The sequence below is a fragment of the Miscanthus floridulus genome, chromosome 5 (genome assembly GCF_019320115.1).
Source record: "Miscanthus floridulus cultivar M001 chromosome 5, ASM1932011v1, whole genome shotgun sequence".
Classification (NCBI taxonomy): domain Eukaryota; kingdom Viridiplantae; phylum Streptophyta; class Magnoliopsida; order Poales; family Poaceae; genus Miscanthus; species Miscanthus floridulus.
Window position 1 is genome coordinate 144,426,210 of NC_089584.1, and position 16,351 is coordinate 144,442,560.

The 16,351-nt window shown below is 45.7% G+C and overlaps 1 protein-coding gene across 1 annotated transcript; it reads right to left on the minus strand.

The window, feature by feature from the left end:
• Positions 1 to 2,526: 2,526 nt before the first annotated feature.
• On the minus strand, positions 2,527 to 8,961 carry LOC136451055 (coiled-coil domain-containing protein SCD2-like). Its single transcript, XM_066451796.1, has 17 exons — positions 8,454 to 8,961; positions 7,925 to 8,109; positions 6,848 to 6,917; positions 6,672 to 6,713; positions 6,518 to 6,580; positions 6,237 to 6,286; positions 6,132 to 6,159; positions 5,667 to 5,741; positions 5,462 to 5,572; positions 5,329 to 5,389; positions 5,008 to 5,124; positions 4,798 to 4,916; positions 4,310 to 4,379; positions 3,730 to 3,771; positions 3,548 to 3,588; positions 3,343 to 3,469; positions 2,527 to 2,935 (listed from the first exon to the last, which is right to left on the minus strand). Exons 1-17 carry the CDS (start codon positions 8,832 to 8,834, stop codon positions 2,829 to 2,831), a joined length of 1,689 nt encoding a protein of 562 aa, XP_066307893.1. The 5' UTR covers positions 8,835 to 8,961; the 3' UTR covers positions 2,527 to 2,828.
• Positions 8,962 to 16,351: the final 7,390 nt, after the last annotated feature.

Genomic DNA, 16,351 nt, shown 5'->3' on the forward strand with positions numbered 1-16,351 from the left:
CAAATTACTAGGGTTACAGTACCGCATTGTGTACAAGAAGGGAACAGAGAATAGTGCTGTCGATTCCATGTCTCGCAGAGTCAATCATCAGGAAACTTGTTGTGCCATATCTATGCTCACACCTGAGTGGTCTGCTGACATTATTGCGGGCTATCAGTGCGATACACAAGCCACGGCCTTGCTTACCAAATTGGCATCCTCTCCTAATGCAGTTCCCAACTTCACAGTGGACAAGGGGCTCCTCAAGTACAAGAACCGCATCTGGGTTGGCAATAACGCTGCGTTACAACGCCAATTGATTCAGGCTCTGCACAGTTCCCCGGTAGGAGACCATTCTAGCGTTCCAGCTACTGTGAAGCGTATTCAGTCGTTCTTCGCCTAGGCTGGGTATGAAGAGGCATATCACTGACTTTGTCCAAAGCTGCCCGACATGCCATCAAGCTAAACCGGAGCGAGTTAAATACCCAGGTTTGTTGAAACCCCTAGAAACTCCTTCTATTGCTGGGCAAGTTATATCCTTGGATTTCGTGGAAGGCTTACCACCATCTCATGGATACAACTACATTATGGTTGTGGTTGACTTATTTTCAAATACAGTCATTTTGTGGCATTGAGGCATCCATTTACGGCATTGTCTATAGCCAAGCAGTTCACTGCAACACATATATCGCCTCCATGGTCTACCTAAAGCTTTGGTGTCAGACCGAGATCGGATTTTTACCAGTAAATTCTGGCGTGAGTTGTTTCGCTTAGCAGGCGTGGACTTGCGGATCAGTTCAGCATACCACCCGCAATCGGATGGGCAAACGGAGCGTGTCAATCAGTGTATGGAGACTTTCCTCCGCTGTTTTGCCAATGCAGCTCCGGGCAAATGGTTTGACTGGTTTCACCTCGTGGAGTTCTGGTACAACACGACATGGCATTCGGCGCTCAACCGCTCGCCGTTTGAGGCTCTGTATGGACAGTCGACCAGACAATTGGGCATTGATTCCTCTTCAGCTTGTTCAGTGGACGCTCTAGATGATTGGCTGCAACAGAAATCGGCAATGCAGTCTTTGATTCATCATCAGTTGGGCCGTGCCAAAAACCGTATGAAGACTCAAGCTGACAAGAGCCGTACTGAACGTTCCTTTTGAGTCGGTACATGGGTTTACCTCAAGTTACAGCCCTATGTTCAAAGTTTTGTCGCTGCTCGTGCTAACCAGAAACTGGCTTATCGTTTCTTTGGCCCTTATCAGATCATTGACAAAATCGGATCAGTGGCCTACAAGCTGAAGTTACTGGATTCTTCGTCTATACATCCGGTGTTCCATGTATCCCAATTGAAGCTAGCTGTGCCGGTAACACATGATGTTCAACCATTACCATCTTCTCTCGATGGATTGCAAGTTCCTAACCGCGTGCTGCAGAAACGTGTCGCCAAGGTCGGCACTGATGTTCGTCTTCGAGCTCTCATCCAGTGGTCGGGTGTGTCGTCGACTATGGCGACCTGGGAAGACAGCGACGAAGCCAGCGGGGGGGCTACCCGTGCTCCAGCCCCCCCTACGGCCATGATTTACATGGAGCCCGGGCTTAGCCCGGGCTACCGCCATGAGGAGGAAGAAGGCGGCAAGGAGGGGCTGGAGGAAGAAGAAGAGGAAGCCAGCCCTGGCTTCGTCGATTCCTAGCTTCGTCGCTGTGGGAAGATATGGAGACTCTACGTCAGCGCTTTCCTCGAGCACCTGCTTGGGGGCAAGCAGGTCCTTATCAGGGTGGGGATGTCAGCAACCGTGCTACTGCAGCCACAAGTCTGAAGGAGATCATGATCGATGATGGCCAGCCTGAAGATGACGAGCACATTCAGGCAGAGCTTGGGCCGCATCGAGGAAGGCGTGAACGCAGGCCCAACAATCGTGTCCATGGGCCCGAGTGGGAGTGAGCACAATAGCTGTCAAGGAGCCGTGTGCATCTGGTATATGTAACCCGAGAGGGAGAGAGGGGAGGATAACAAAAATTATGAACAAATTATTGTAACCCAAGCACTCTTCCTTCTATCGCTAAGAACTCATCCTTCACCCGATTCGTGCTTGTTCCTCTGTTGCTTCCTCTTGTTGATTGCTATTCTTCCTCCCTTCCACTGCCTGCTTACAGAGTTGTGACCTGATCGTGATCAACCAGGCGCAAACATGTCACAGAACAAATGGGAACAGACAAAGACTGCAGGTGTATGTATGTATGTATGTATGAACAAATGTCTAATACAGACAGCAGAACTAACCTTGTAGTGTGGCCTTACCAACTGCAAGGGAAGGGAGTAGCACAGGAACACACAAATGTTACGTCTTTCGCTTGATGAAGACCAACCATGAAATAGAGAATGCAGGATTTAAGAGTGATGGTTTTAAGATTTTAAAACTTCACAGCCACCAGCACAAAACTCATACTATCCAGAGAATTATACAAAATCATTTCGTTCATTTGTTGCAGGAACACGCACGTTCCTTGGTGCGGAGTTGAGCTCGACAGCAGAGAATAAACAAAATGGGATAATCACAAAATTCACAATTGCTGGAAGTGAGGTCGTCGTTGTCATCGGTTCTCTTGCCAACGCAAAGCTAGTACACATTTCACAAAGCTATTTTAATTTTAATAACAGAAGAATGGCTTGTGCATGAACTACACAAACTCATCGGAATTTGGACAAAGTCCATCGCTCACACCCCGAGCTCGGAGCACTATTCTGTGACTGATACCTGATGATGATGCAACGGGCCGAGACCTGCTGGGAACCGACGTTCCCGTTTCTCCAAAACTGGGATGATACACAGCCATGGAAAATTCTCAAATTCTTACTGATTCTCCATCGCCAAAGAAGCTTGATCTATATCTGCTCGTGAGCCCTCCCACAATTGCTGCTCTATGCCCAATTTCCTGAGCTCTGTTAGACCCCTCTCCACTGCATTCATAAAATTGACAGAACCGCAGTCAGACGACAATGTAAAAGATGCCACCTTGGACCAGAACAACTAATCTGATGCAAGAAGCCAAGAAGCCATGAAAAAACAACAAATAGACAGCATGTATAGAAGGGTGTGTTTCGCAAAGCAATCTTTAGCTAGTGTATGCATAAAGACATCTAAAACAATCTTTTGGCTTGCACTTTCAATAGCAATAAGACTGCTCGATCATTCTTTGGGGTCAAATGCTCAAAAGGAACTGCAGAGACTTAAGTTCACTCATGCGCCTCAAAAAAAAGAAAAGATTCAAGTCCACCCTATGAGCATCATGATGATCAGTAAATTTAACAGCATGACCTGCCAATAGTTAATTAGTTTAGTAACTAGTAACATGCAAGCATCATACCATCTATAGCATCATGAGAATTTGGAGCTTGTGCGTTGCGACCAATCCAAAACTGAAGCCGGTCATCAGCAATATCTTCCTCAACACCATAAGTTTTGGCTCTTCTCCAGAAGTATATAAGCCATGCCTGAGGTTAGGGCGAATCTCGTAAATCATGTTTAATAATAATGAAAGAATTGCAGAGTTCACATGGCTGAAGGTTTACCTGCTTAAAGCTAACATCTTCAGCCTCTTCTGGGCTAAGATCTGCAAAATGAAGAAATAGTCTCAGTTTTGAATCCAAGCCATACAAAAACCTGACTGAAATGCTTCTGGATGCATGTAGTGAAATACAGTAAAAGTGGAATTTCACAGAAATCCTATTAGACAAGGTGGAGGAAGTAGTACCAAATGCCTCCAAGTATTTAGGTTCACCAGGTGATTTGAAATCTGAAAAAAGTAGAACAAAAGAATTCACAACTTGATTAGTTTCTAACTGTGCAAACAAGAAAATAAATGCATTTAAAAGTAATTTTTCCCCTTGAAAAGAAAATCAAATGCATGCATTTGTAGATGGCATCACAGAACCCTACAGTCAGTATTTGTTTCATACTTTCATGAGATAGTTACTATCAGTGTTGGTGAGATAGTATTTGAATGAACACAATGCAACTATGCAAATGGATTTGGATGTCGCAAACACATAATTAACATTATGTAACCCAATTGCGAATAGAATAGATGTGCAAACTCAAAACTTGCCATGAGACGTGTAACAGACGATAATTGATACATCAAATTTCATTAGTCCCGCACAACAGATGTTTTTTCAAAAAAAAAAAAGATGAAAAAGAACTACATTGCAAATGAAAGAGAACTAATCTGAAGCCCAACCATAAAATTTAATGCCATTAATATTTTACTTATGGCAATGAGGCAATTATAATCTCACTGGAATGAAGAGAAAAAATATACAAAAACACCAAACCTGATGTGAACTGACGAACTATGCTAGGTCTGCGATGTTGGCCAAGTGCAACTACAACAGCATCTTCCACCTACATGGCAATGACAGGAATATGGGTTTAACATGCCAGAGTAGACAGCCAATAATTACACATGGCGAGAAAGTGTGCAACAGTATAATGGCAAAATAGCCCATGTAGCCTTTGTAATTCACTAATTTGTCCAACTTTTAAATAGCCTTTGTATAAAAAAAATGGGTTACTTTGAGCGGTAGGAAGTCCAACCAAGTCCTTCCAACTTTAAGCAGAAGCAAAACAAAACCAGCATGCTAAGTTGTACATTCAGAATTTCAGATATTACGATAACCTGCCAACAGTTTCAGGATATTAGGATAGTTTATGTCTTCCCTCGTGTCTTTTCTTATGCAGGAGCTTGCCTCTACATTTGAGTAACAGCTACAGAAACATTGCCTTGGAGAAATCTAGAAACAAAAGGAAGTGAAGGTAACACCTTCAATGAAGAAAGCTCTCTAAGGCCCATTTCAACTGAAAGCATGCTCTCTATATTGCCTTCTCCCATTACGTCACTCATTTCTCGTGCAAGTTTATTTCTCCCCTGAGCATTGTCACCTACATGAACAAATTTCAAGCCATTATTTAATTGGGGTGCATGGAATAAACTAAGATCTACAACTTAAATAGTATAAGGATGCAAACTTACCATGTTTTCGAGGTTCCTCCTTAGCTTTTTGACCAGCAGAAAGAACAACCTCGAGAGGAAGAGGAGCCAATGATGACCAATGTTCATGCTTTGATACCGCAATTTCGGGATACACACCTTGAAGTTGATTAATCAATCATCAGACAATCAAGAATAAGGTGGGAAACAAAACATCAGCAGTTAAGTGCCAGATGCAGGCAGGCTATACTACACATTTTTCAGACAAGGCCCTCCTTTCTAAATGCCTAGTGACTAGTTAGTATAATCAGAAAAATGTTCAAGAATCAAGACTTCTCCATTAAGATTTATCAGGCAACTTACCATATTGAACTGCTAAGCCCCAATAGCGTGCAAGCCAGCACCTTTTTAGGACAACCTCCTCCTATAAAGGTCTAACTAGATTAAAATCCATATCATCAAAACAAGAGGAGGATTGAGCAGTAATCAGGCTAACCATTTCTTCTTGAGTTAAGACCATTCTCTGAGTCATAGATCGGAGAGCCTTCATTTCAGACTCTGCCTCCTTTAGATGGTCCATTGCTGATGCAACCTCTTCTTTGGCAGACTATTCAAAACATGGTAAGTGAGCAATAGGAGTCGAATAAAGCAGCATATACAACAAAGATTTGGACATTAAAATTTGTCAAAAAAATATTTACCTCAAGTTCTTGCCTTAGTGTTGTTACTTCCCCATCTCTACCATCCTTTGATTCTCTTGCAGCTTTTAGTGCAGCCTGAGGATGAATGAAGTATTGATGAAGAGTTACAAAATTAGCATAAAAGTGCAGTTAGGGGATAAGTAATTTTATCTGCAGCTATTTAGTTTATAACGGCTTTTTAAAATACATATTCTGAATTCTGATATTCATGTGCTTTCATAGCATATCATTTCAGCAAACTTCGAAGTAAGTATTTAGCATGAACAATTGAACATAATATATTTAGTGACAACACAGTGTAGGACTGGAATTGAAGTTCCGCACAGGAGTTATCCTCATTCTAACATTAAACAACATTTAAGATCTAACAGTTGAGACAATATGCATCTAAATATTGGCTAAACGAGCAGCATGATAACATTTGAATGACAGCAACCTATAGCAGAACACAAGAAGAAAACTAACCTCCCTCTGTTTAAGTGCTGCTTCCTTCCTGCCAGCATTCATGGACATGTTTGTCATGACCAGTAGTGGATTTAGAAAACATGTGCATTCAAACACAGAACAAACCTGCTCAAGAGGCGAGCTTCTAATGATACTCCTTCTCCAAGAGCAGCTACCTGTATAACAAGAAGCAAGCATGCATATAGTTCACTACACAAGGAACAATTATTTCATAGATATAAAACCCTACATAGCATGGAAAGGCCAAATCCTTCCAGTATTTTAAGGTTCAGATTCAATTATATTAGAGATAGACTCAGACCACATCTTACAAATGAGGAAAGGTATCCCAATGAAGCGAGCAAATGCAAAAAAAAATAACATGTTTTTAGTCAATCTTATCTCACCTGTTTCTCAAGCTCCTTGGCTCTAGCTTCAGCTTCCTCACATCTTTCTTCAGCAAGTCGCAACTGTCAATCAAGATTAAGAAATAATTTATTGAAGCACCACATAGAAACAATGACTACATTATACTGTATATTAATGGTATTGCTGTTTCACCTTTTCTAGAACACTTCCATTCTCCTCTTGTAGCATATCAAGCTGTATAACAGTATAGCATTAGTCTTTGACACAGATATACATTCTCAAGTATTTGATGTTATAGTCAGAACTCCTAACGGTTAAACAAGAAAAAATGAGAAAAAAATGTGACATCTTCAGAGAAAAAGGAACACCTCATCTTGAAGCGTGGATGCCTCTCTTTTTAGTCCCGATTCTCTTGAGTTATGAAGCCCCGCATCAAATCTAAAGAGAAAAGGAGGGGGAACTATAAGCAGCAATTGATAATGCAACAACATTTAGGGCCTGTTTGCTTTAGCTCCTGGCACTTTCGCCTGGCTCCAGAGCTGCTCCCAGGCATTCGATTCTGTCCGCCTGGGGACAGGATGCATACCTGGCTGGCCCTCTGCCTGGGAGGGCAGCAAGCAAACAGGCCCTTAATCCCAGTTTCCATTGTAACAAAACCAATGCAGCACTCACTGTAACATATAGAAAAGGTGTTTATCTGGCATCCATCCCAAAAAGAGTGTATTTCTAATTTTGTGAGAAGTCAAACTATCCTAAGTTTGACCGAGTTTATAGAGAAGACTATCAAGATTTAAGACACCAAATAAGTATCATTAGATCTATCATGAAATATTTTTTTTCATAGTATAGCTATTTGGTGTCATAATTTTGATATTCTTACCAGTAACCTTCGTCAAAATTTAGATAGTTTGACTTAGGAAAAAAAAAAACTAGAAATGCACTTTTGGGGGGACAGAGTAAGACAATTTTCATCAGAAGATCTAATCTAGTACCTGAATTCCCAATTTAGTCGAGAGAGATTTCAATCACACTGTGGCCACTGTAGCAATCATGCAAATGATTCTATAGATAAAACATCAGGAGCTTAGTGCTGCAACCGTACACAGTGGACAGAAATCTTGTTATTTCAAATTTATGCTACTGGTGTCATTCTTTAAAAAAAAAAACTGTAACATTTCTTTGTTTGTCTATTTTTTCAGGTTAATTTATGGGCAATGTTGGTTACATTGCCCATAAATGCTACAGCTGACAGATGCAGTAAGTTAGTGGCATACTAGCATCACTTCTTCCAAAGAGTGGTACAATAAGAAAAATTCACTTAGTTTTGCTCCATTTGGTGGGACACTGGTACCACTGTCCACTGATCATGCAATCATTTAGACTAGTCTATTTTTAGTGTACAACATATATTCCACGTCTTTGAGAGGGAAATGTAACAAGTGTACCTTTTCGGCCGAGTGCGATCCACTAGAGGCTCCACGGCCACAGGTGGAATAGGGGATGGGGTTCGCAGTGTTGTGTTGGTTTTGATCGGTGGCACCACTGTGGTGGTCGGTCGTGATGCAACAGCTGGCCTGCCTGCCGATGATGAGCGGACGGTAGGAGGTGGCTCTACAATGTTCCGGCCTAACTAATGAAAACATGAGGAGATCAAATTAGCAGAAAGTCACAGAGCAGCAGTTGGCAAATTGAGTAGAGCTGAGAGCCTGAGACACTAACACACTGCACTGATCAATTTTCCCCCAATTCTAACTCTAAATGATTTAACAAGCATTACTAGAAGGTGATCTAGCACTAGCAAGTGGGCACTATCTTCATTTGCAAATTCATCCAATCATGGACGGTTTCGTAACAATTTGACCTCAGTTTGACCAATTTGGACTAGTTTGCGCATAGCAGCATCCCGGAACGGGCGTTTCCTAAGCAGGGAAGCAGCATCAAAGGCAACGAGCAAGAGATCCGAAAGCAAAATACCGCAGGAGAGGGAGATCTCGCAGAGCGTCCAAGCAGGGACACGCCGTTGCTGCCGTGCGCTACCCTGCCACTTCCGAACCTCCCAGGCGGCGGCGGCGGGTGGTCGGCGGCGTAGTCGTCGTCGTCGTCGTCGTCGCCGGCGGCCGCGGCGGCGTTCTGCGAGGCCATGACCTGCGCGAGCCTCGCGGCCGCGGCGCGCGCGGCGACGTTCTGCGTGCGGCGGACGTTGGAGATGCCGGCCGCGCCCGCGGCGGAGGCGGCGGAGGAGGTGGAGGAGGAGCGGTGGTGCGAGGGGGAGACGCCGCCGGGGGAGGAGGAGCCCGTGCTGCTGCCGCTCCGCTGCCGCCCGTAGACGGGGCTCCCCGCCCGGAGACGGTCCATGCTGCGGCTCGCCGGTGGGATCTGGGGCCGCCGAGCGGCCGCGGCACGGAGATGGCGAGGCCGGGGGCGAGGGAGAGTGGGAAGGAAGTGGGGGAGAGCACGCTCGCGACGCCGCTGGAGTTTTCAGTTTTTGCTCTTCTTGCAGTCCCCCCCTCCTACTTTGTCGATTTATTTTTTGCAATTCTCTTGCCTGACAATTTATGTTTGTTCCGTACTTTTTTTTTCTTCTCTTTTTGGGTGGTTCGATTCATTCCAGAGGGTCAAATACAGAGAAATCATGATGATTTTTTCTGCCCTTATACAAGTCAACTTTGACATTATTTCTATGATGTACTCGTGCATTGTTTCTTGAGAATTACTACTCCGTAGTAACATTGTTTTAAGAGTGAAAACTTATTCATCAACTCAGGTTACAATATCGCATCACAACAATACACTGCCATTGAAAATGAAAATTCAATGTTTTTTTCCTGAGATATCCACCCTTAGCTAATATCCTCTTGATAAACAGCAACCAGTGCACCAAAATGCATTAAAAAGTCAATTACATAGTGGCCCCGTTCGACTTGCTTGAAACTTGGCTGAATTGACTGAAAACACTGTTCTGGCTAAATTGTTGTGAGAGAAAAATATTATTCTGACTGAAAAAAACAAACTGAATAGAACGGATTATAAGGTAAACCGAACAGGGCCAGTATAACTAAAATAAACGCGCAAAAAGAAATGGTCTGCAATGAGAGTGAATGGAAGGGCCAAATGGAAAACGTTGAAAAAGGAAAAGGGAATGGGCTGAGGTGCAAAAACAGAATAGCAAATTTTTCTTTGTTGAGAAAACTGGAAAGCAAAATTCCATGCTGGTTTGCACATCCCCGTTGTTAGAGCGACGTTCTCTGTGCGTGCTGGAGCCTCCCATCCGATGAGCAGACAAGCCACACCACACACCTCTCTCCCTCCTCGACCACCGTTGATCCACATCTGCAGGCAAGCGGGTGGCGCAGAGGATCCACTGGTGATCATGGGAGGCAAATGCAGATGTGGTTAATTGGGGAATATATCCTGAGAACTGAGCGCAGCGGCCCAACCTCTAAACTTTGACGTCCTGATTCATGTCTGGGTATAGACTCTAATTGCAATTTACAATAGCGTCTAGTTACTCTTCAGTGTATGTTTAGTTATGCTGGAATTAAGGCATGTTTATATTAGTTAGGGGCTTAGGGCTAGTTAATAGCTAGGGCTAGAAATTAGCTCAAACTAAATTTCGTCAGATAGTTGGCTAACAGTTAGTTGGAGGGTTGACTAAAAAATTTAACACACATGTTAGCCCTTTTTCAGATGGCCTAAAGCTAAAAAGGTAGCTAGCTAACGATTAATCCTATTTATCCAAACAAATCCTTAGTACATGTGCAAAATAGTTAGTGTTGACTAACAACTAATGAAGTTCTTTGACCGATGAAATTATTTTTGAGTTTGTAAAGTCCCCTAGACTCTAATACTTACATTCTCTAACTTTTTAAACAGGACAAAATATCCTTTGACCATTTTAATTGTATGGTTTGAGGTCGTTTTCTCATTCATAACAGATGACATTATTTCTCCTATATAAAATGAACTTATTACTCCCTTCTTCCGAATTATAAGTCATTCTGGTTTTCTAGATATATAACTTTTGCCATATGTATCTAGACTTAGCGAAAGTTATATATCTAGAAAATTTAGAATAACTTGTAATTTAAAATGGAGGGAATCCTTTATGTAATGCAATAGTTTTGTGACATGAATTTGAACTTGTAGTTGTATGGTACTACTAATCAGGATCTCGCTAAGCTCCTCTTGGATTTGAACATGCATGCCCCTATAGCTTTTTTTTTTAACAAACACACATATGTACATACAATTAATGAACGTGGTCCAGATTCCAGCTATAGGAGCACTTGGCTTGGCTTGACATCCACTCCAACTGCTTATGGATTGATAGATCCACCCATTTTCGTCCTGTTCGCTTGGCTTATAAGCCGTATTTTTTCAGTCAATGGACAGTATTTTTTTTTTCACAATAAATTAGTCAACCGTACTTTCAGTCATGGCTTATCAGCCAATCGAACAGAGCATTTTATGATGGCCCACGATTGTCAAGGGTCACTAGCTACTCACAGGATTGTACTGTGAAGCACAAGCTGCCCACTAGTTTGGCTTACACGTCTTGCCATTCTTGCATTGTATCGTCGACGTCCTGCAACCTGTTCGTTTGGCTGTGGCTTATCGTAAACGATCATAAATTTCCAGTCGAAACATTATTTTTCTCTCACACAAACCAGCCAGCAATATTTCTTCATGAACCAGCAACGATACGAACCAGCCAACCGAAGAGGCTGCTGAAAGTTGACACCGTGGAATGCGGTTAAAAAACGAGGCCTCTCTTTGACCGTCATGTGTGCAGTGATGAGGCATGCATGTATCGCATCAGGTAACCACCGTTTGACTGGCGCTGTCTAGCTAGCAATGGAAGAACGATCGATATCGATACGAATACGATGCACATGCATATGTGAAACAGTGTCGACACGTCGACATGGTGCATAGCCGACAGTGGAGGTGGTACATATGCATGATGAATGCATATAGTAGCTGTCGGGTTCATAAACCCGGGGTCCCTCATGGACTGGCTTCCCAACAAAGGTTCGGTCCAGCAGACAACGTTGCGAACAACGCGTAACTCTTGGGCCGGCCCAAATACCTAAACAACAGTCCAGAAGGGCGATCCAATCTCCGAACGAAAGGCCTCGCTAAGGAGAAACATCGCTCGCTTTCGACTCCGCCCCGCCTCTCCGACCGGAAGGCCTGACCAAGGAGAAATAGCGCTCACTTCCGACTCCGGTCCGCCTCTCCGACCGGAAGGCCTGGCCAAACACCGCTTCCAAACTCTGACCCGCGTCTCCGACCGGGGACGCACCGAACCCCTGCTACAGCTCTTCTCCGACTAGCGCAGTCGGAGCCAACTGGATCCAACCAACCGGGGACGCACGCTCGGTAAGGACCAGGAAATGGACGGAACAAGTAAGGCAGTGCATTCAAGTCAACCGCAATACCGAGGACCATATCCTGTACACCTACAGGACAGTACCGACAGGACATATCAGAAGAGTGCCCTGCAACCCTCCAGGCATGTCAGAACTCAAGCAGTGTCGTGGGCGCCGACATTTGCCCTATAGTGTTGGGGACGCCAGCAAACTCCCATACCAGACAAGCACCATAAAACCCCTTGCATGTCTCTGGGCATCAACAATATGGCAGACACTGACGTCTACCATATCAGAAGAAAACGACGCAACCTCCCTCATGCATCTGACATTAACAGTGTTATGAACGCCTACAATCATCTTGTACCCAACGGCGTGGGCAACAAGACTTAGCATACGTACACTCTCTCTCTCTCTCTCTCGTTTGTAAGGCCGTCCCCTTCATCTATAAAAGGGGATGCACTCTCTCCCAACTGAGGGATCGATCAGTTCACTCAAACACAACAACAGAACCACTAGGTTCAAACCTCGAGCACACGCTCAAACACTTAGTGCTCAGCAGAGCTTCCGTCACTTTTGGCCCTTCAGACCGGAGTCTGACCGGACCTCTTGCACCTCCCATCTTTCTCCCTTCTGTTTGTAACCCCACAGCAAACTTCGAGCACCTAGGCTCAGGAATAAAGTCACTGACTGACTCAAACTGGACGTAGAGCACGTTGCCTGAACCTGTATAAACCCTATGTCATTGAGTGCTAGGCCACATCCAATTACAATGTACAATAAAACTATAAATATTTACGTGTTGGTCACTTTCTGCACTGATAGTAGCGCTCCAGGTCTTTTTCTCAATGTGGGAGAAACACAAGCTTTATATAAAAACGTCTACTTAATTCTTACAATTATTGGTAGTTGTCTACTTTACTTCCTCATGTATAAAATCAAATATTCTACCTATTTAAAATGCATGGGTGCCAACATGCCAGTAAGTCAACGAACGATAGAAAAAAATTGCATAACCTCCGGTCGGTGTTTTTGGACCACCGACGAGTAATTATGTATTTGCGCATCTGGCTCGAATGGTGTGCTCAGAGGACACAAGGGTTTATACTGGTTCGGGCAGAACATCCCTACGTCTAGTTCGCTGCTGCTCGTGTTACCAACACTTGGTTTACAGTAGGGGTTACAAACAGGCGAGAGAGGAAGAGGATCCCAAGTCTCTAGTGGAAGGAGTGAACGGGTGATGAGATTACGCTTGCCGCTCAGCCGTGTGCTCGTGTCATGCTCTTATGTCTTGGGGCGCCCTGCTTCCTCTTTTATAGGCAAAGGGAAAGCGCGGGTTATAGAGGAGGAAATGGAGAAGAACGAGAGAGAAGAAGGCTTCTAGGGTTGCCGAGTCCTTCTTTTCCTTCATGTGGGTCTCGCCGATCCTGTAGATGTCAACAGGGATGGCTCTATGTCGTGGCCCTGTTCATCACTAGCACCATACGCAGGCGTCATATGTTGGTCATCGCATTCCACTCTGTCCTAGCAGACATCGTGGTAAACTGACACGCCTGTCAGCGTCCGTACGAGGATTAGGTAGAACGGCACCGGCACGCCCGACACTATTCTTGATGTGAATCCCCAGGTATGGCCCGTCATGGCCACGGGTTACATCGAGGCTTGCCAGCCTCTTCCCTGGCGTTAGAGTTTTGACCCAGGCCCATACGCTTGGACCTAGAGTGGTTGGCGGTGGTATGGGTCCCCATTGGATGAGACAGAAACCGTGTCCTCGAGGTCGGGCAAGACAGAGCCCATGTCCTTGGGCGAGACGAAAACCACGTCCTTGGGGTCAGGCAAGACGGAGTCCGCACCTAAGGGGTCGGGCGAGATGGAGCCCGTGGCCTCAAGGTTGAGAAAGACAGAGCCCGCGGCCTCGAGGTCAGGCGAGATGGAGCCCATGGCCTTGCACGAGATAGAACCCACGTCCTTGGGGTCAGGTGAGATAGAGCCTGCACCTAAGGGGTCAGGCGAGACAGAGCCCGCGACCTTGGGGTCAGGCGAGACCTTTTAATAAGTCTCGAGCCATCCGAAAAAGTCAGCGTGGACACTAACTTCCTTGCTTTGGGTATCCCTAATATTGATACCCAACAGTAGCCCCTGAGCCTATGGAGGAGTAGAATACTCCTTGGGAGGCTTTTTCGGATGAGAGGCCTGTGAGTGCCTTGGCCTTCTTTTTGTAGCCCATGGCGTGTCCTGGTAGGACGACGATTCCCTTTTGTCGCGATCGATCTTCTTGGGGCATGTAACCGTAGGATTCAGGAGGTTGGAAAGATTTTTCTTAATTCTGGTCCCCTAGGATCCGATCGGTCCGCCATCGTACTATGACCGCGCGTTTGATCTCGTTGCAAGTCCAACTTCTCTCGAGCCCCCGCGTGTAGCAAGGGTCCAGTCGAGGGTCGTCTCATCTTTGTGATCCTCATCCCTCAAGCGTTTTTTGATAAAACATAGGGGCTGAGCTGTGCAATGTTTTCCTTGATGGACGAAACATGGTGCTCAGTGAGCTATTAACGGGCTAGTCTGAGTGGGGCCCCGATGTCGGGGACCTAATACCGAGGTACCCAATGAGGTGGGACTAATAACCATCGAACGTTGATGCTTCTAGTCAGACAAGAACACTACTACGCTTCTTGTACGAACGACGGAAGATTGGTTCCGCCTCGCTCGATGGCTAAGGGCTGGCTCTGCCTCGCCCGATGGCTAGGGACTGGCTTCGCCTCGCCCAACGTTCGAGGGTGGGCTATGCCTCACCCAATACCAGAGGGCGGGCTCCGCCTCACCCGACCCCCGAGGTCTAGCCTCCACCTCGCTCGACGGCTAAGGGCTGGCTCCGCCTCGCCCGACATCCGAGGGCAGGCTCCGCCTCACCCAACGGTTAGGGACTAGCTCTACCTCGCCTGATGGCTAAGGGCTGGCTCTGCCTCACTTGACATCCGAGGGTGGGCTCCGTCTCGCTCGACGTCCGAGGGCGGGCTCCGCCTCGCCCGACGATTGCACCCTGCTCCTTCATGATGACAAGCATAGGGTACGACAGGACATTCGAGTCAAACATAGTACCGAGGACCATGCCCTGCACGCCTATAGGAAGGTACCATCAGGATACGATGGGACAGGCGCTTTAAGCCCTTTCCGACATAACAGTGCCCGAATAGTGTTGTAGGCGCTGACTTTTGTCCCACAGTATAGTAGGCGCCGCCTTCAGTCCTCGGGTGCGAATACTAACACAGGCATACGATAACCACTATGGTCCAAGACAGAAATCACATCATCTACAGTGACGGATGTATGGTCACTTCCCTGATTACTCCTCGATGGGTCATAGCTTGGCTCTCCGGCATGCCGCACCGTCCACCGGCGTAGGATGGGATGCACCCACTTGCTAAATAAGACCAGGGCATGGCCTATGAGGAGCAGCAAACACACCACCTCTAACACGGCCTGCCATGTTAAGTAGGACAGACACAGGGAAAAAGGAAGACCCGGCTCTCTGAAAGGACCTTCTATACCTTTGACATTTTTCTCTTTCTCCCATCTATAACCCCTGCTCCCCCTTGGTCTATAAAAGGGAGGGTAGAGCCCCCCACTAAGGGGATCAACTTTTGACAGATCAGTTAAACACACACAACGCATCACGCATACAGCCAAGCAGCGACCGAGCTCTTAGCGTCCTTTTTTACCCTTCCATCAGAGACTTGGGACATTTCCCTCTCTCGACCGTTTGTACCCCCTACTACAAACCTTTTTCGATACTAATAACACAAGCAGCAGCAGACTATACGTAGGGACATTCAGCCCAAACCAGTATAAACCTTATGTCCTTTAGTGCACCATTCGGGCCTAGCGCGCAACAATTATAAATTTACTAGCCGGTGTTTATTTGAAACACCGACACCCGACTTCCCATTTGCGGGGGCCTAGCATGGGTCAGTTGGTGACCGACTCCAGGCTCTTGGTGGCCAATTCATATAGTTCTCGGGTCCATTCAATCATTTCCAAGGGCTCGTTGCCTTTCTTCGAGGAAAAACCATGGACTAGAAATCGACCAAGACTCAAACGTGGGCTGGGATGCCCGTGGCCCTCGTGTGCCCGGGTATTAGCTGCTAGTGGGCCTATCCCTTTCCACCCCTCACTCTAAGGGCACCCTAGAGTGGCTATGAACCCATTAGAGGGCCAGCGTTTGAACTCCTGGGCCTGAATGGGCCGTAGGAGCATTTTTAGTTCCATATCCCTCCTTACCTGTGATGGTTCTCACGTCTATCTACACTGATGCCGAGCTGGACGACATCGAGAAGGAGGTGGCCCCTCTAGCATAGGACTTACCTACCAAGATAGAGGATGAGATTACCCCCCAAGAAATTAGTTTGGTAGATAAGCCAGGCGGTGAACTTGTAATAAGTGGATAAGCTCTTAAATTTCGTTATGGCCAAACAGATTTTTAGCTCTTCTCCCCTTTTTGTATAA